The sequence below is a fragment of the Centroberyx affinis genome, unplaced genomic scaffold, assembly GCF_046629955.1.
Source record: "Centroberyx affinis isolate AG114_WGS23_722 - 3 ecotype Tasmania unplaced genomic scaffold, CSIRO-AGI_Caff_v1 ptg004758l_1, whole genome shotgun sequence".
In the NCBI taxonomy this organism is placed as follows: Eukaryota; Metazoa; Chordata; class Actinopteri; order Beryciformes; family Berycidae; genus Centroberyx; species Centroberyx affinis.
Genome location: NW_027282305.1, coordinates 824 through 21,155, shown reverse-complemented (window position 1 = coordinate 21,155; position 20,332 = coordinate 824). Strand labels below are relative to the sequence as shown.

At 45.6% G+C, this 20,332-nt stretch overlaps 1 protein-coding gene across 1 annotated transcript; it reads right to left on the bottom strand.

Moving 5' to 3' along the window:
- Positions 1 to 3,316: 3,316 nt before the first annotated feature.
- Positions 3,317 to 20,089, bottom strand: chst11 (carbohydrate (chondroitin 4) sulfotransferase 11). The gene is made up of 3 exons (XM_071545057.1): positions 19,995 to 20,089; positions 6,541 to 6,770; positions 3,317 to 5,776 (listed from the first exon to the last, which is right to left on the bottom strand). Exons 1-3 carry the CDS (start codon positions 20,076 to 20,078, stop codon positions 5,152 to 5,154), a joined length of 939 nt encoding a protein of 312 aa, XP_071401158.1. The 5' UTR covers positions 20,079 to 20,089; the 3' UTR covers positions 3,317 to 5,151.
- Positions 20,090 to 20,332: the final 243 nt, after the last annotated feature.

The window sequence follows — 20,332 nt, the reverse complement described above, 5'->3', positions numbered from 1 at the left end:
CACACACACACACACACACACACCAATGATCCACCAGACACTTGTAGGTACGGCACACACGAGGCACTCCGATACACACACACACACGACGACGTAAAATGCTGATGCGGACATGGTTATCGGTAACAGAGAAAGAGTCGACTCCCAAACTCTCGACACCACTGATTTAAGACCTAAAAAAAGAAGTCTCACACACACACACACACACACACACACACACACACACACACACACACTGTACAGTATGCAGCGCACATCCACGCCACCTGGCAGCAGATGAAACTGCTTGACAGCGGTGCAGCTGAGAGACGGAGGGAGGGTGGAGGGTGTTGTGGTTCGGGAAGAAGGGCGTACATGTGAAACCACACGGCCGTCCGAAAAGGCCCCGCAGGCTCTGCTCGTCCCCTGCTGCGGTCACATGGGCCTCTGCAAGGGGCCCCAAGGTGTGTGTGTGTGTGTGTGTGTGTGTGTGTGTGTGACTAGTGCATCTCCTGCTGTTGTCACGTGAGAAGTGAGTTTCAGGAGTGTCGTCTCTGTCCTTTGCCTTAAAGGTGCTACGTGTAGCATTTCGCGGCTCTCGAAATTAAAACCACGTTTCCCATAAACCCCCTCTGCTCGTTCCCCCCTTCTCCCTTCTCCCCCTCCCTCCCCCGGTGTTGTGCGTTTGTTCTGAAGAGCAAGAAGAAGGATAAGAGCTGATAAGAGCCCCTGATAACAGCAAATAGGCATTCAGAGGTTGAAGTGAAGCGGAGATAAAGTTGTGTATTTCTCAATCCAGCACATTTCCAAATCCGACCAGGTGGCTCATAACAAAAGAGAGTGTAGAGGCTGCTGGAAGCTGCCAATCGTCTTGTTCATGGTCTTGTTTGATTAAAAATGAATGTAGTAGTAATGATTTATTGATGTTCAAATGCTACACATAGCACCTTTAATTGTTTATGAAATAAACTCAATGAGATGCAGAACCACCCATCCTGATGGCAGACACAGGATTTTGTAGGTTTGAGACTGGGGAAAGAATCACTCCAGAAGGAAAAAAAATAGTCCCTGCTAGCATGGAAGATACCTATAATATGTGTGTGTGTGTGTGTGTGTGTGTGTGTGAACATGAAAGAAGGCCCAGGTGACCACAGTAATAAGAGCAAAGTGCTCTGAACAGGAAAACAGAGGCCCGAGAAGACGCTCTGATCATTTCAGCGGCTCGGTGGCTTCATGGCTTGAAAGGCACAGAGAAACAGAGTGCCATGTGATGTGTGTGGGTGTGTGTGTGTGTGTGTGTATGTGTGTGCGTGTGGGTGTGTGTGTGTGTGTGTGTGTGTGTGCGTGTGTGTGAGTGTGTGAGTGAGGCAACAAGAGAAACATATTGATATAGAACCATTAAATGTCCAACAATCACAGCTCCAAAACAACACATGAGGATGAATGACATCGTGTTGCAGGTCTATACTGTACATCTCTATGGCGTGAACCAAAACCTGCGTTGGTACTGTAGGACTGTGGCAGAACAACATAAAAATAAAAAAAAAATAAAAACATCAACCAATACATACAGGCAGGAGGAGGGAGAACAGCAAGGTTTAAAAACTTTTCCAGGCTTTGTCCCTCTGTGCTGACAAACATGAGATGCGATAATATTCCGATTAATAAAAGTGAATCATTTTTTAAATATCATGCAGTCGGTGCCAAAGAGTTAATAATATACGACCTTTGTGCCATAAGAATAATTTTTCGCCTATGACAGAAATATTCCGGGATGGTTTTTGCACTTATATTGGTAGTGATATTGAGTAATGACTGGTATTTACCCACTAATGACAATATGCATTATATACAGAAATGTGTTGACCTGTGCATAAATAACAAAAAATAAAGATATAAGCACAAATAACACTACATCACCCAGTCTTGGTTGGATGAATTCTTTAAGAAAATCTCCCCCACCACTCGCTGCAGAAGACTTTGTGTTTCTTTCAGCAAAACAGCAAATATGTAATTCGGTCCGATAGCAGACGTCGTTCAGAAACAACATAAATATACCCGTTCGCCTGACTCGAATATAAATACTCTTACAGTATAAGACAACTGGACACTGAACGGAAATTGATTTACTGAGGAGTTCAGAATAGGAACAAAAGAGGTTGAGACGCGGTCAGTTTTCCAGATTCAGACGGCTGTGGGGCCTCTCGCTGCTCACTGGATCCCTGTCGGTGTGTGTGTGTGTGTGTGTGTGTGTGTGTGTGTGTTTTTTTTTTTTCTTTGCCAGCTCTTGTTTGCTTAAGCAGTCTTGCCTTTTTCCCCCAGGGACGCTAGGGATCACTGACACCGACCAAAAAATTCACTTACTTCTGTTTTTTTCCACAGGAGGCCACTTTTGGAGAGAGAGAGAGAGAGAGAGAGAGAGAGAGAGAGAGGCGGGAGAGGAGGAAATAAGAAGCGAGGCCTCTGTAAAAGCTTGTTTGCAGGCTGCGAGGTCCTTTGTGTATCGTCCGTCTTCCATTCTGGGGGCTAAATGAGCAGTTTAAGCCGAGGCTCAGTCAGTGTGTTAAAGTGAAGAGGTGCTGCCCGGTCCTCTCCTTAAAGCTGCTGAGTAAGATGCTGCGTGGCATCGACATCAGCAGGAGTGCTAATGTGCGAGCTGAGTGTGTGTGTGTGTGTGTGTGTAGTTAACTTAGGAGGAGGCCCAGAAAGCTCCCATTGTTCCTACAGGAGGACGAAGGCTAGGGATAAAGGCCAAGCCAGTAGCTTTCCCCCTTTTATTAGAGCCAGATGTCTATGTGGGCAAAAAAAAAAAAAAACAACAACCCAGTTCTCTCATTATAACTCACCCACGCACACAGACGTGCACATGTGTACGCACACACACACACACACATGCAGCGATACTTCAAAAGCTACAAGAGGAGGAGGGTTGCAGCTGAAACATTCACGAGACCGTCTTATTAAAACCAGAAGCTCGCTAAACTCCGCCTGACAGACAGGGAGAGGAGGAGGAGGAGGAGGAGAGGAGAGGTGCATGAATAAGCGAATCATTATTTCTGCGGCGCTGTTGCCGCTTCCTCTCCCGACAGTCAAGTGCCACAAAGAGCCGCCACTTTCCCAATAAACGTCTCTTTCACTTTGAAGTCGGAACGGTTGAGAAATTACAAAGGGGTGTAAAAAACAAAGATGACTCGCTCCGTCTCTCTCTCTCTCTCTCCGTCTCTCTCTCTCTCCCTCCAGTGTGTTAGTCAGGTCAGATGTTCTCCGTCTCCCTCCTCTCCCTCTCCCTCTCCTCTCCCTCTCCTCCACACATAATAATGCTTACACAACAGCCTGTAATCCAATTCACAGCATGATGGAGAGTGCAGTTATTAACCTTGACATTGCTTAGCATCGCCAGCATTAGTCACATTATACGATGCAATTTCTGATGCGGTGATGTGGGCAGCGGCCTGTCGAAACGTACACTATAGAAGAGGGAGTCTTCCCCTGGATATGGTGAACAGCGAAGATAGGCATTGAGCACAGACTGCACTGTATATCTCTGAGGCTCTCACAGATATTTTGGCACCAAATCTTTGACAACAGGAAATGGAAAGTAACTCTCAGATAAATCTCAGATGTCAGACACAGAAGGACAAAGCCATGGGCTGAAATGTACTGTACGCCCTTCAGAAATGCACAGAAACGAAAAAGTTGTGATGCACCAAGAGTGTATCGGAGGCAAGTTGAGAAGAAAGAAAGAAATCAACATGAACAACAGCAAAACTCATAATAATAATAACAGTTCAATTTTTAAAAATCTCCCCAAAATGTTCATCCGCCCGAGAAAACAAAATATTAAATCTTTCTCTCTTTTTTTTTAATCAACAAAGCAAATTAAATAATCTTTTGTTATTGCTGCTCGCAGCAACGCTTCATAAGACAATAAAAACAAACAAAAAAAAAGCATGAGGACAAAAAGAAAATCTTAATTTACTGAAAGACATGTTTGGTCGTCGGAGCAGGGGCGTTGTGGAGCGTGTCCCCCGGGCCCCTGGGTGGGGCGTGGCAGGGCGGGGTTATGAGATCCTGTCCCTTTAACCCTTTCACAACCACACAGGCCGTCTCTTCTCTGTCGCTCTCAGTCAGTTCAGTGGGAGGCACCAAAGACTTTGTGTCGCTCACGTCCGGCGCGCCCGGTCACGCGGGCGCATCTCGTACCTTTTTTCCGACCTCGTCCCGCGGCTCAAAGCGTTAAGGGTGCTTGGTGTTACAGGCGATGATTAAGCACTTGCGTACTTCGCTGCTGCTGCGGTGGGAGTCTCCGATTTCCCGGGGTCCTCGGGGTGTAAAGCAAGAGGTCCCTCCTGCCAACATTATAATGATTGAGGCCAGTGACACAGAACTTGTTTCTTTAAAACTGTTGGCTTAAGGCCATGCCGCCATAGTTACAGTTGTAGAGGTCATGAGAGTAAAGTCAATAGCCAACTATTATGGGGTGTCCTTGAGGTGGCAATGAGCCAGTTTCCGTCTGAAATGCATGAATCCGATGAGAGCAAGGGTGACGGGCGCTGTCACACACACACACCGACGGCGGCAGCAGCGCGGTGAAGGACATGAAATGTGTTTTACAATTTGACGGAGATTCTCTATTGATCGGGGGGGGGGGGGAGAGGGAGATAAGCTCAGCTCCCACGATGCATTGGGGTCAGGGCGCGTGCGAGGCCGCTGTTTGCTTTGCAGAATCTGAAGCAGCCTAATTTGTCAGCGGTTCAGTTTAAACATGTGGGGAACAGCGTCTGCTCTCTGTGAGAAGCCTCCTGCGCGTCCGTCCTCTAAAGTTAAGTTCCCCTTTTAAAACACCTTGAAGACCTGCTTCACCCAGACATTTAGTCTTTGCATGCTTTTGGTCCGTTCGCTCCCAATTCCCATCTTCATTGCCAATCAGCACTCTCTGTCTCACATATTACCCAGAGATGATTGGACAGCCTCCCAGACAAGCACACATCACCTTTCCTCCCTTCAGCCTCTGTCCGTTTGTCTACCTCAGACCCCACCCCTGCAAGGAACGACGACAGTTTTTTTAATCAAGTTTGCTTCCAAAACAATCCCCCTCTTCGCTCACTTTTTTTTTTTTACGCCTCTCCTCGAACAAGGCGGCCTTTCCCAGAGTCCCGGCCCCGTCCTCCGTTAGTCCAGCCGGAGGTAGCTGGGTGTGGAGTAGTTGAACATGAGGAAGTCCAGCTTGTAGAGCTGGTAGAGCTGGATCTGCTGCTGGGTGCTGATATTGCTGAAGAACTGGGCCGTCATGGCGTCTGTGGTGCGAGTGGACTTGGCGTAGCTCGGGAAGCGCAGGGACTCGCCGACGCCCGCCAGCCGCAGCACGTAGTTGGCGTCCTCCTCCAGCGTCTCGTACTTGCCCACCAGGTCGTAGTGGATGTGACACGGGTGGCACAGCTGGTAGACGGTCTGCCAGTGCTCGTTGAGCGGGCCGTCGCGCTGCGTGGCCGGGTCCACCAGGTACTCCGCGAATTCCTTGAATTTGACGTCGGCGCCGTTGAGCAGGGCGTCCTGCGTGGCGTTCTTGCGGTAGCGCCGGACGATGCGGGTGCCGAAGCGCTTGTGGAAGGACGAGTTGTACTTGAGGGTGAACTTGTTGCGGTAGGCGGAGACCAGCCTCTCGAAGGGGTCGCGGACGAAGAGGAACTTGAGGTAGTTCTTGAGACGGTGGTTGATCTCAGCAATGCTGTACTGGTTCAGCGTCTTCAGGTTGGAGGGAACGTGGGCTTCGTTGGAGGGGATTTCCATCGGGTCGCTGTGGAAAACAGACATGAGGACAGTGAGGAATGGATAGATAGATAGATAGATAGATAGGGAGGTAGGTAGGTAGGTAGGTAGGTAGGTAGGTAGGTAGATAGATAGATAGATAGATAGATAGATAGATAGATAGATAGATAGGTAGATAGATAGATAGATAGATAGATAGATAGATAGATAGATAGATAAAGTAACCGGAAAACAAACAATGTGCATACACATTTTACGATCATAAAGAACCTCCTCTGTTATGAGGGTGGCAGGCTATAATAAAATTATTCAGTAGTAATATTAGTAATGAGTATAATAACATTAACTACATTTAAATATGTCCAATTTGTGCTCATAATGCCAATAAATTTCAAATGTGTCAGTTTTATTAGTGTCTAAATGGCAAATCTCCATCAAACTGAAATCATAATACATGACATAGATCCATCTGTCTCTGTCTATCTGATATTAGTTTTAATATCAGGTAGAGAGAGACAGATAATTGGTTCTTTTTTTATATTTTCTTGAAACCGAGTTTATTCGGATAAATCCAACTTAATCTTTTTTCTAAATACGTATCAATATTCATTTTTGTGTGTATAGATAGACAGATAGATAGATAGAGAGATAGACAGACAGACAGACAGACAGACAGACAGACAGACAGACAGAGAGAGAGAGAGAGAGAGAGAGAGAGAGAGAGAGAGAGAGAGAGAGAGAGAGAGAGAGAGAGAGAGAGAGAGAGATAGATAGATAGATAGATAGACCAACCTGTATTTGCCCCGGCCCGTGAGCACCATCATGACTCGTTTCCAGTTGGTGCAGGCCACCTTGGGGACGTAGCAGTAGATGAGCTCATGGTCCTCGTCCACCACCAGGTGTTTGAGGTCTCCGGGCGTCAGGACTCTCCTCTTCCGGCTGGACGCGCTGTAGACCCGACAGGAGTCCACCACCTGGTCCCTCCTGGCCTGGTGGAGGACGGCCGCGCCGGACAACTCCGACTGGAGGGAGAGAGAGAGAGAAATATTGCTGTGAAATTGAAATAAAAGGGATTTCAGGAGGAAACTTTCCCTCCGGCGGCCATATTGGAGGTCAGCTCTTGGGCAACAGTGGCTCTGAACAGCTGATTGGGTTTCTAAAAGTACAGCTTCCACAACTTCCACAACTTTTAGATGATGTCAGCTTGTTAGCTAGCTTCTGTTAATCATTACTGTTTTCTTGTTGATACATTTGTTAACACTAGCTAACGTAGGCTAACTAGTAGAAGCTTGGCTAGTAGTCCCATGTTAACATTAACATTAGTTGATTAGTAGCCAAAAACCAACTGCTTGTTCAACTCGGAGTGTTTTGGAGTAGAGGCTAGGGCTAAAGAGACAGTTTACTGGAAACAAATCAACCTGACTATTCAGTTTTACTTATAATGTTACTGAATTGATCTACACCCACATCTATTTCAGATATCTCTCTTTTCTAGCCTGGTTGTTAACACATTAACACATTATTAACACCAATTCTCCACTGGACCTTCATGATGACACCTGAGGCTGAGTGGAGACTGGAGACTGCAAAACCTCTATATGTCTCTTTAATGGTTACAGTTCATTCTGTTTATAATCTGATTTGTTGTCTTGTTGTTTGTCTTTGTTGCCTTTTTTCTATATCCGTTGATGCTGTATAGCTGTTTTGGCAACGCAAGGAAAATCTCACCATGCCAATAAAGTGTTTTAAATTTAATTGAAAATTTAATTGGGAGAGAGAGAGAGAGAGAGACAGACAGACCGAGATGAAGAGAGAGACGATGACAGACAGACAGATAGTGAGGGAGAGCGTTATTAATCTCAGGCTTTATTATCATACTCATTTCTTTATTGACTCTACATCTATCTTTTCCCCCTTTCTCAGTCGCTGAGCGGGCTATGAGATTAGTCCACGGGGATAAAGCAAAATAATGATATTGCGAGATATTACTGATATATAGTGTTCAATATGCGCGGATCCAGTCAGCAATCACTCAGCCGAGGCATATTTCATCATATCCACCGTGACGCTCTAATGGAGGAATCATAGCAGGAGGGAAGGGAAAAGGGGAGGGGAGGAAGGTTGAGCCTGAGGGCTTCGCATCTAAAGAGCAGGAATGTTTTCTTACGCCTCCTGATTATTTTTCCTCTGGGTCTGAATTCCCCTCCAGGGCAGTGCCCCGGGTTCCTCGGGGGAATCTAAATTGATCGCATCGCGGCCCGCATCTTTACCGCTCTATAACGCCCGCGACAAGGCCGGCCATTCAGCGCTCAGCGTCGGGCCATGACTACAGACGGAGGGGGGAAAGAGGCAGCCGATGAAATGAAGTGCTGAAATAACTTTGACTCTTGGACCACCACCGCCGCGCGCTACACATGTAGACAGCTTGACTGGAGAGGTTTGTGTGTGTTGCCGTTTGAAGCAACTCTCCAACCATGTCGCAAGTAGCCAATCCATCATGTGCACAGCTTGCTGCGAGGAAGCCAATCTTTTACACCTCTTTATCTGACCGCGACGCACAAAAGCGCTTTTTGTGACGAGTTCCGCGCCTTCGAATCAATTATCCAGAACGGAAATACCACAATTAAGAAGTCACAGAGGGCAAAAAGAGAGATGTTTGATAATTATGTCTGTGAAAGTTGTGTTTCACAGGCCGTTACTTTGTAAATAAGCCCCATTATCGGATATTCACGCGGGAGAACAGGTTACAGGTCGTTGCTCTTTCAGACCCTCGTGCAGCTTCGTCTTAATCAATGCTTCACATGCAATCTGGGTTTCTCTATGAGGATGAATTTCTCCAGTTATTGACCTCCCATCTCTCTCATTTTTTCTATTTTAACCTCACTTTAGCCGCACTCTCTCCATGTCGCCGCTTTCTTTTGTCCCTCGCCCCTCCAACCACGCTTTCCTCTCCCTCTCTCTCTCTCTCTCTCTCTCCTGTCAAGTCAAGCCCCGGCGTGCTTCATTTACCCAAATAAAATTCGAGGGAGACACAAGTCGACAAGCGATGATGGATGACGAACAACTTCGCTAAAGGAAAAACTCCTAATTTTCCACCCCGCCCACTCCTTTTCTCTTTGTCTCCCCTCCACTCCTCCCTATTCATGGCAGCGCCGACACATCAAAGCCCACTAAGGCGTAACAGCGCCGAGCGAATAACGGCTCTTTGTTGATGGAAATCTCCCTTTTTTTTTATCCGCTCAGAGACATAAAGCTATGATTCACACAAATTTTCGCAGCCACCGCACAGCTCTCCATCCCAGAGGAGGACAAGCACTGTAATTAACAGGGGGGGGAAGAGAGAGAGACAAGGGAGGGAATCTTGTCATCTCTCACTCTCTGCCTCGGTTTGCCTCTCCTTATCGCTCCTCTTTCCACAGGATTACTTTCTGCCATTTTATCTCCTCCCCGAGAAACTAAGCGGAGCCCCTCGTGTGGTTTGCGATGAAAGCGGGAGGACGACAGCGAGGAAGAGGGAGGAGGAGGAGGAGGAGGAGGAGGAGGAGATGAGAGAGAGGAGATATCAGACTCTCAGAGGATGCGGTGATGGAGGCCGCTGACCTCTGGCCGTGTCGAGCCGTTCCCATGGGAGAGCAGATAGCATTACCAACCGATTTCCCCGTTACCCGCCTGGCCTGTGGACGGCGTGAACTAACGGGTCAGCAGTGGAAAAAGAGCTAGTAAGAGTCATTACACCACGGCGATAAAAGTAGTTAGTGGCTCCACATAATATGGCCAATTCAGTTTGATTGGTCGAGGTCCCAGGAGCCTCAAACCTTAATGTCAGCAGTTCCACCGTGTGCTTGCACTAAATGATAAATTGGTCAGCGTTAGTGGCTACAGCATACAGATATATTGATTTAGACGTGAGTGAGTGTGTGTATGTGTGTGTGTGTGTGTGTGTGTGTGTGTGTGTGTGCATATGCAGTCTCTATTAGCAACCGCATCCATTCTCTCTGGAAAACTTGTCCATCAAAACCTGGAGAAAACACAAATGGGGAATGACTGGCCATGAAAATGAGAGGAGAGAGAGAGAGAGAGAAAGGGAGTGAGAATCCCGTATATTTTAACTCAATCTCACTCTAAAAGTCGTTGTTGTTGTATATGCCAACAGAAAACCTCGACTCTCTTATCTTCAGAAAGCTTCAAGAAGAGCCCGCCGCCGCGCATTTGTCGTTAATATGTGCCAGAAAACGAGAGGAATACATAGAGTGTGTTTCCATATTTCAAGTCCTCATTTCCCCCCCGCCACGGCTGTATAATTCTCACTCTAGGTTGTTATGATTTTGAAATATGATCTGAGAATCGGCGCGTCGCGAACTCTTCTAGACGCGCGACTGTAATGAATGAAGAAAGAGAAAGAAAGAAAGAAAGAAGGAAAGAAAGAAATCAACCCATATCTGGATATTGAAGGGAAATCACAACATAGAATCTAATCTGTTGAAACCAATCATACACTTATTATTAGGGCCGCATCATATTGACCAAACAACATATTTTCCTGCTGAATGCTACGATTGCGATGAATTACCATACATATAGAAACAGCTTTCCCTTGATAATTTATTCTTCAGCACTTAAAAAATGTAAAAAAAAAAAAGAAAAACTGTGTTGGAGAGAAAATGAGATGCTAATGCAACATGATTTGTAGCCCAGGGATCCTGCAAAGTACCAGAACACTTTGTTTAGAAAGCTGCCTGAAAACGTCTTTTCCTCCAAGAAAAGAAACTGCTTCCTCTTGCACTTTGGAAATTGCAGCAGTCAATATTTCTATTTAGATATTTTTTCAATTAATTGTGCAGCCTTATTTATTATCTGTAAGGCCGTTCTGGCTCCGCTCCTCCTATTATTCGCGCTCTTATAGCTCTGGAAGACTTGGAAATAGATGGAAATAGGTTGAAATCGCTGTCTGCAGACACGGAAATTGGCTTGAATATCCGTCCCTGAGGTCCAAACGGAATAAGGCGAAGTGAAGCACTGCTATACTGTATTTCTCCTCACTTTAGTGTCATTTCGGTGATATTGGACCGGTCCTTCTTTATGAAAACCACTCTGAATTGTGTCTCCTCTTGCTGGAACAAAAATCCGATCTGTCTGCACGCCTTGTTTTATATATTTGTGTATCGGCTACTGTCTTTGCTCGCTTGTGGTGAACAGCTAAAAAGTCATCTCAACAAAGATCAATAGGGATCATCAAAGCACTGCTCTCTCGCTCTCTCTCTCTCTCTCTCTCTCACACACACACACACACACACACACACTCAGAGCACTAAGGGCAGTCTGTCTCTCTGACCCTCTCTGCTTACAGAGACTGGCATTCACAAACCAGGCAGGCATAAAGCTGCCAGTGTACCACTACTGTACCAAACACACACACACACAAACACACACACACACACTTTCTCTCTCTCTCTCACACACACACACACACTCTCACACGGCACACACCCACCTGATTCTCAACCGCGTAATGTGCTACGCTTCACCTGTGTCTCTGTAAAAGCCAACAAGGCGAGGCTCTACGGCACATACCATAAAACCCCGACAATACTGACAGTTTATGAGGCAGATTCATCCTTTCCACTGAGGCCGGTCGCCCGTAAACTTTCCATGATGTCATTTATGAGGAGGGACACCGGCGGAGGGGGAGACTCGGCCCTCGGACACACTGACCACCTGTAACCCGACTGCAACACGGAAAAGACCAGAGGAAGTGTGTTTGGTGCCTTTTTTTGTTTATCCAGGGAAACTCGACTGAGAAAACATGCTCTTTTTTTTCTGTAATGTCCCGCTTCATATTCATACAGTTCCACACATTCAGACCTGGAGACGGCCGAGTGCAACCACAGTCCTCTACTGTCGGCCCAGATACACTGGAGGGGTTGGGGGTTCAGTGTGTTGCTCAAGGGAACTTCAACGGTGATTATTTAAAGGAAAATACAGGAGATAATGAGGTAAATATTGGACATTTGGCTCCACAGTGCCATCGTTTGGCTACAAAACACTTGGAGTATGATACACAAACTGTTTGGAGAAATTCAATGGACACTTTAGGGTTTTTTTTGGAGCCCTAAAAAGATGGCACCGTTAACTTCAATAGGTTTTGACAAGGCTGAGATGGAACTATGTGGGTTAACTTGCTGTTTCATTGTCCTATAAACCTGTGATTCTCAACCTTTTTCATATTATGGACCCCTAATTTAGTCCACGGACCCCCATTTGATGAGAGTTTGTCTCTCGGATCCAAATCTGAGAATATTTTTATTGTTAGATATGATTTTGTCAGAATCCCGATGACTATCTGTATTGTAGGTGGAGAGAAATCAGTGAAACTATGATCAATATAGTCATTCTTCTACATTCTCTAACTGTGTTAACTTCTTGTAAATGAAATAATGGTGAAGTTTAACAATTCATCAATTTGCTGGGGACCCCCTGGAACCCCATCAAGGACCCCTGGTGGTCCCCGGACCCCACGTTGAGAACCACTGCTATAAACTTAAGTGGAGATGCAACTTAATAAAGGTGAGTAGATAATAACAGAATTTTCATTTTGGGGTGAACTATTCCTTTAAAGAGGGGAGAGCGTTTCTCATTTCATAGTCCAGGGATTCGAACCAGCAACCTTCTCGCAACCCCCGCTTTCCTGACCTCTAGTCACCCCCAAACCTTTGGGAAAAACAGGAAGCGAGAGAAAGCTTTAAAGCTGTGAATCTACTGATTCACGATTATTGCGCTGATGCGAGTTATGTAAGGCCGCTGCAGTGAGGTGGTGAATGGACACAGTGTTTATGCCAGGGGCAAAAAACAGAATGTTTCCCTGCCAGGGTCAACATGGGCATGCAAACACACACACACACACACACACAGACACACAAATAATAATGTGATACACTATTGAACCCTGTAGGGAAATTTTTAATCCGCTCTCACGATCAATTAACGATAATAATGTGATACTTTGTGAATCCCCACAGGCAGCAATTTCCAATCTTGTGCCATCGAGGCCCAGGAGCAGGTTTTTATTCCCACCAAACACCAGCTGAATTCACCAACCAATTAGTTGGGTTAAACCTGTAGAGTTAGCCCATAAATCAGGCTGATAGTCAGTGTTTCCCACTGCCGATATGACAGAGGCAAGGATATGATTTTTGATATGACAGACTGCCAACCCCGAAGTGGGCTGGCAGTCTGTAAAACCTGCAATAAAACCCGCCTCACCCCGCCTTAAGGAGCTGTTAACCATCTGAAGAATTTCATTGGTATGAATTTTAATGGAGACTTTTGGCTTCTCATGATCTGGTCTAATGCGGTTTCAGAGGCTTTTCCACCCTGACAAGAATAAAATGCTGGGGGAAAAACACTGAATACTTGTAATTTTTTGGCAGGAAATTATACATACATAATATCTGCTCAAAATATGGGCAGCTTCCATCAAAATCCACCTGTTGTACTCTATAGAAGGTGACATCATCTGGCACCAAAGACCAGCCAATAGCAGATGGCCATTCCAGTGCCATGCTTTTTTACCTTTATATGTCGGTCTTTACACACATTTGGATTTGCAGTTACTCTTGCTCAAGGACACAAGCAGGGGATTGAACCGAGGTCCTCCGGTTTATTCTCAAATAAAGCAGTCAAATGCATAAATCTCCATCCGAAACACATTTAAAGACCCCATGAAGTGACATCGAGAGTGTGATTTGCTTCCATGTATTGATTTATTTCCAAATGAAACATAAAGTTAGGGCGGGACGCGTCAGCGGGAGGGGCTTATTTGAATATCGGTGCCTCCGCCTCCGTCGCCCGTCTGGGAAAAGAGAGTTTTAGTTTTCACCTTCGCCCATGTTGCAGCTGAACTGAGCTGCATACTGGAAAAAAAAATTTGCGAGGGGTGGGCGGAATAATTCTAACGGTTATCAAAATTTCATTGGATGAGTGCAGGATGGCCCCCGAGTGCAAGATGAGTCATCAACAGAAATGTGCTGTTTACCGGAAAGAGGCGGACTGTCAATTTTTATATAAAATGTCTAGAAATCAACATTTTTTTTGGCCCGTTTTGGTGAATAGGTGAACACTAAGTCCAGTTATTTTTCACTTCATGGGGTCTTTCAAAACAACACACACACTGAGGTCATTGAACCCTGCGGCGGCCACTCTAGGTCAGATCTCCAGGATATCCAACACCTCAGTAAGCTCATCTCTCCCACGGTAACTCTACACCTGTAACCAGAGCGGCGAGAGAGACAGCGGCTTCCCAGGGGAAACACAGTCACCCAGCCTCTGACTCACACACACACACGCACACACACACACACACACACACACACCTGCCATAAGGAACCAGTCATTCTGAGGGCTGTGAAAAACAACATGACAGGTGAAGAGCAACACTGCATTATGAATTCTGCATTACAATGTTGCCACTACACACAGTAGTAGGCAAGTAATGTGGAGTGTGTGTGTGTGTGTGTGTACATGTATTACTATGTGTGTGAACACTGGTGTCTCTATCTCTGAGTGTATGTGTGTATTCTCCAATATGCACTATGTGTGTATTATGTACTGCTTTACTTGTTAAGACCAGCGTGTGTGTGCGTGTGTGTTACATGTACTTGTACTACAACTTGTGTGAAGATCAGTGTGCCTTTGAATGTGTGTGAGTGTGTGTGTGTGTGTGTGTGTGTGTGTGTGTGTGTGTGTGTGTGTCAGTGCGTCTCAAAGAGAAAAGAGGGGGGTATAATTATAGCACCATAGACAAGATAATGACAAACTGCTCCCACTTTCCCTCAAAGCCATCAAAGTTTCTGTCTTCTCACACAAGCGCTTTACTCTCCCCTCTCTGTATGGTGCATCTCACCCCCCAGAGAGAGGAAGAGAGAGAAGACGAAGAAGAAGAAGAAGAAGAGAGAAAAGAGAGTGAAATATAGTTTCTCTTCTCACGCATAGGCACTATACTCTCTCTTCTCTGTCTCATTGTTCAGTTTCTTAAAGCTACGACGGGTGAATTCGCACGCTGGCGGCCCCGAATGGCAGCGAGAGGAAAATGTTTGAATTTTTCAGGACTACATTACCCAGAAGTCATGTGGGTAGTGGGTGAGGAGGTTCAGCCATCGTTGTTGAGTCCAGCTTTCTCTGGATGGAGATGGAGCATGAGCAGCGACAGCCACCATGGCTGAACAGACAGAGAGCAGAGCGCCACCTACAGAAACTCAAACTGCATCAAGCTCCGCCCACACTGTTTGATTGACAGGTGAACTCTGGGAAGAGCAGTGCAGAAACACCACAGTAATGAGCACTTGGAGCCAAAAATGTCACCAAAATAAAACAAGGATTTCGCGGATTACCACTTTAACCGTCAGAGAGAGAGAGGGAAAGACGAGAAGAGAGAGTTTCTCTCTCTTTACACACACACACACACACACACACACTCTCACTTCTCTCTACACAGTTTGTTTTAAAAAGCTTCTCTTCCTAAATCCCTTTGTCTCTCCTCCACCTCAGACAGAAAGAGCAAAGCTTCTCTCCCTAAATCCCTTTGTCTTTAAATGGTAAATGACTTCTCCAACTCCCCCCCCCCCCCAACACACACACACACACACACACACACACACACTCATCTTAAACCCTTCCACACACCATACCACTCTGCTCTGCTCTGATGGTTTTGCTGCTGAACAACACACAGACAGCTTCTTCTTCTTCTGCTGTTCTTTTAGCTGCAGGTGAAAGGTGGGGTGTTTTCTGTCAAGCCCATGCCAGTCCGTCCCGCTCTGTTCCTGCTGAATCTTGCCCAGGATGCCGATGCCAGGGAGGGTGGTATGAGAGAAGGAGAGCGTGATGAGGAAATCACACACACACACACACACACACACACACACACACACACACACATATACACACACCACTTCAACAAGGGAACTGGGGTTTTGGCTGCATACCTGAAGCTTGTATGATCAATCTAGAGAGATTTTTATCTACTGGCACAGATACAGACACACACACACGTTTGTATTACTATACTTATGAGGACCGTCATTGACTACATTCATTCCTTAACCCCTAACCCTTTCCACAACAACGCTAATCTTAACCCTCTCCTAATATAAACCTAATCCTAATTCTAATCTTAACCCTAAATCCTGAAACTAACCCCTTAAAGAAGTGAGGCTCAGCAAAATGTCCTCACTTGGGAGGATTTTTCCTCAGCTTTCTATCCTTATGGGGACATTAGGTCCTTGTAAATACAGGAATATAACACCAGACACACACACACACACACACACACACACACATATGAACATTACTCTTCCACTCCAGTGACACTCCATTACCGCTCACAATAGCCTTGAGTCATTCATCCCCGCTACGTGCCCACCGCCGGGCTGGGCAGGAGAAATCTGCATGAATGCAGAAAAATCCCTTTCTCCGGTCCCAGTTCCCATCTTCTGAATCAGCATTTAACTGTGTGAGCCAGGCAGCGGCTCGGTAATGACGGTCTCCACTTGCCTCTGCGGCCCGGGTAAAAGAAAAAAAAAAGAAAAATCATTTCCATAAGGAGGAAAGGTTATTACTCTGAAGGAACATGAGCGAGACAAGTTTCCTTTCCTGTATTTGGATCATATCTGACCACATGTGTGGCCACATTGAACAAATCTTCCTTGCACGTGTATTGTGCTTGGCAAATCAGCGGATTCTGATTTTTTGATTTTGATTAAAGAAGCCAGAGGCACGCCGAGTTCAGCTTCACCGTAACGCAGTGCAAACACCAGAGAGGGGAAGAAAAACAAAGAGAGGATCTCTGTGAGGAATTCCAGGCCTCAAAGAGACACCTTGTTGCCCCCCCCCCGCCGCCTCCCTTCAGCCCGCAACACAGTCACATGACCTGCAAGGAACTCTGGGATTGGAGGACTGGGCAGCTGGAGGCAGAGCTCAGAAGTTAGCTTTGGACTGAGGACACACACGTCTGTCTTACTGTCCTTGTGAGAACCGTCCACTGATTATTTTTATTTCAGAATATTTCTCATTATGTGTCCATGTTTGTTTCAAAATGTGAAGCACTGTTGAAAGGTGCTGTACAAATAAAGTTTCCTAGCCCTAACTGTAAAGAAATACACCAGGTTTTTGGGAGATCGGCCCATTGGTCAACTTTGTCAACATTAATTGATGAGAATTGATGAGAACAAAGACATAAAATACTAGAGTAGAATTATCCAAAGGAAGGCTGACCTTTTAGTAATCAAAAGTTGTTAGTGTTTTTTTTATTATATGGCCTGTAGATTCCCAAATTTTAAAAATGAAATATCATTAGCTCAATACAACTGATGAAGCCAGGTTTATTATTTACTATTTCAGGTGAGAAACCACATATTCATCCGCTGCGCAGTGACGTGTCTCCCATCACCCACCACCTTCACTTCCTATGTCAACAGGGAAATCAGTGTCACTGTTATTTTGTAACATAACATTGCTTATATCTTGTATATTGCTTAGATTCTGTACTTTTTATGCTGATATTTTATATTTCTTATTTATTCTTTGTAAATAGGAAGTCTATGTATATATGTGAAGTTTTAATTCAATGCACCATTTGAGGTTGACGAAATTGCAATTTCGTTGTGCTTGCACAATGATAATAAAGTTCTTGAACTTGAACTTGATATTTTGATTTTTTTTAAATAAATTTTACCAGTCTCCTACACCAAACTACCAGACTTGGCCACATATAATTTAGAATCAGATTAGCTTTAGAGATGCTACAAGTTCTCATTTTCTGACTGCTAAAATGTTAGCATGGAGCGTCAGAGAGCGCAATCTACTGGGGACACATGGATGATTTTAGTGTCTATCACTTAATGTGCCAACCTCCCAAAAACTCAGTGTATTCCTTTAACTCTCACCAGTACATGCCTAATTTTAACCCTTACCCTAATCTTAACCCTAAATCCAAGCCCGAACCCTGGCCAAAATTTCACAAAAATGTCCTCACTGTGAAGGTCTACAACTCAAACTGGTTCTCACAAGGATAGAATACACTCACTCACTCACACACTCTCATACACACACACACACACACACACACACTCTCTCTCACACACACACACACACGCACAGACAGCTCTCTGCTGACCACTAACCCCAGGCACCCTGCTGAAGTTTACCCTGGCTACAGTAACACCTCCCCTCTGCACACAGAAATATATCAATGGGACTTCACATGAGTGCGAACGTGTGGAAAAATCCTCCATGGAAAAATGAATCCACGCTGCACCTGGTCTAATCTTAGCTGTCCAACACCACTTAAAGCCCCCCGTATACTTTTAAAACGTGTGCGGTGATTAATGGCCAGGACAGAAAAAGAAAAGTGGGAGGGAGAACGTGAGAGAATGAGAAAGCGAGATGGAGCGAGAGAGTGGCGAAAGACGAGAAAAGGCCCAGCGGCGGAAATAAGAAAGGACAGTTAGAGGTGGGAGGAAAGAGACGGGGCAGGGTTAGTTGCAGAGAAGGAGGCGGGCAGGCGGTAAGTGATAGATAGTGAGGAGGAGAGTGATGAGAGAACAGAGGAGGAGGAGAAGCTATCCTATCCATCACTGTGATAGCATCACCTCCTGCAGTGTTCTCCTGTCGCGCTGCTCTCCTCAGCTGCTGTGATATACTGCGCTCAAAGACAGCTGCCCTGCTACCACAGCTACACCTGGAAGGAGTGGCCTATTCTGTCTCTGCTTCTGCAAAAAAATTCCATCCAAAACAATCCAAAACGCTATCTGAAATTTAAAAAAAAATCCAACAACACACACAACGATTCTGTCCTCAAACACTCAACTTAATTTGAAAACAAAAGTTAAGATGACTCCTAATTTTAAAACTCACACAGCTCACTCATGTTTACCAACCCGGCCGGTCTGTGATGCTTTACACCAAAGAAAACCAAAGAGACGAGAGAGGAAGAGATCTAACGTTGGTGAGTCCAGCTTTCTCTGCTGCTGTTTAGGAGACAGCTTCTAATTTGCTCTTAAGTTTCGATTCATTGCTCCCTGTAGGCGGAGAAGTGTCCATACCTGACACCAGGACTTCAATTGGCCAAATAGGGTGAATGGCGTCTCAATTACGGAGAATGGGACACTCTGCTCTACTGTAGCCCCACTTTGTCATTTTGGCCAATAAGACGGGTGCATTTGCACATAAAAATCGTGCCTAGTGCAGCTTTAGTAGTAACCCATACCAGGCATCCTGGTGGCTCGGCTGGCTGAGGCACATACCACATAACCACGACATCCTGAGTGTGAATCCGGCCCAGGACGTTTGTTGCATGCCATCCTCCTCTCTCTCTCTCCTTCTGTCTCTCTTCACTGTAAACTACAATAAGGCAGAAACGCCATAAAAATAGGAACCCATAATACGCTTTACTTTCATGCCAGCAATCATTTGTTATAGCAGGTGTCATGTTTTCAGATGGTGCATATCTTGTTGCGAAATGAAACTCTTTAAATCTAAATAGTGAAATTCAATAGTGAATGAGGCAAGGCTTCATCGGCTGGAACGGGCACTGACAGCGCAATAATAGACCTGCTATCTTTGGAGACAAGTGAAGAGTGCTACTGCTGTTGCTGAATACTTTATTTTACTCCTTTTTGTGTGTGTTTTTCCATTCTGCCGTCCTTGAGAGAGGTAAGTAGGTGGACTTGGGCAAAACCTCGGTCCTTTGTTATCTGTTATTGTCTGTTCTCTTTCCTGAAAGACTGAAGATGCCTTTATCGCCCCGGGGCTGTAACGTTCCCCGACTACCGGACGGAGGATGGACGTCCATTATGCTAATGCCGTCCTCTGCATGTGAATGGGGCGGTCGGTGTGGAAAGGGAAACTCAGTAGTCTGATTACCATCGCGCTGACATCCAGGCGTGGACAGACAAGTCACGGTAGAGACAATAGAGACAGAGCAGTATTCTAGATATAGGAATAGAGAAGCACACACACACACACACACACACTTCAAAGGAAGGAAGGAAGGGAGCACTAAACTAAAGTCAGCCAGGGTCAAAGACTCAGAATACCTCAGAATCCCTTGTTGGGTCAGACCTACAATAGCTGGGAGAGGAGGAAAGTACCTATAGGAACAGTTGAAGGAGGAGAGATAAAGAGAGAGAGAGAGAGAGCGAGACAGAGAGAGAGAGAGAGAGAGAGAGAGAGAGAGTGTCTTAGCCTCGTACCTGTGTGGGGTTGTAGAGCTCCTGCAGGGCGTTGCGGGAGCCTTTCCTACAGCAGCCGTCCACCACAAAAGGGTTCCTCCGCATGACTGTAAAACACAAGAGAGACAGGTGTTACACCACGACCGATAAGACCTGAGCACTTCCAAACACCAACCCAATCGAAACAGAACAACAGAGACGACACATTAGTGGACTTTAGGCCAGAGGTTCACGATTTTCACGGCAATAACCCTTATATAGATGCACTTTCGACCACAGATGCCCATTTTGGTAACGCTTTGTCCCTGGGATTCCCATCTGAGAAAATTTTTGTAGGTCAGGAGATACCTATCTTCTTG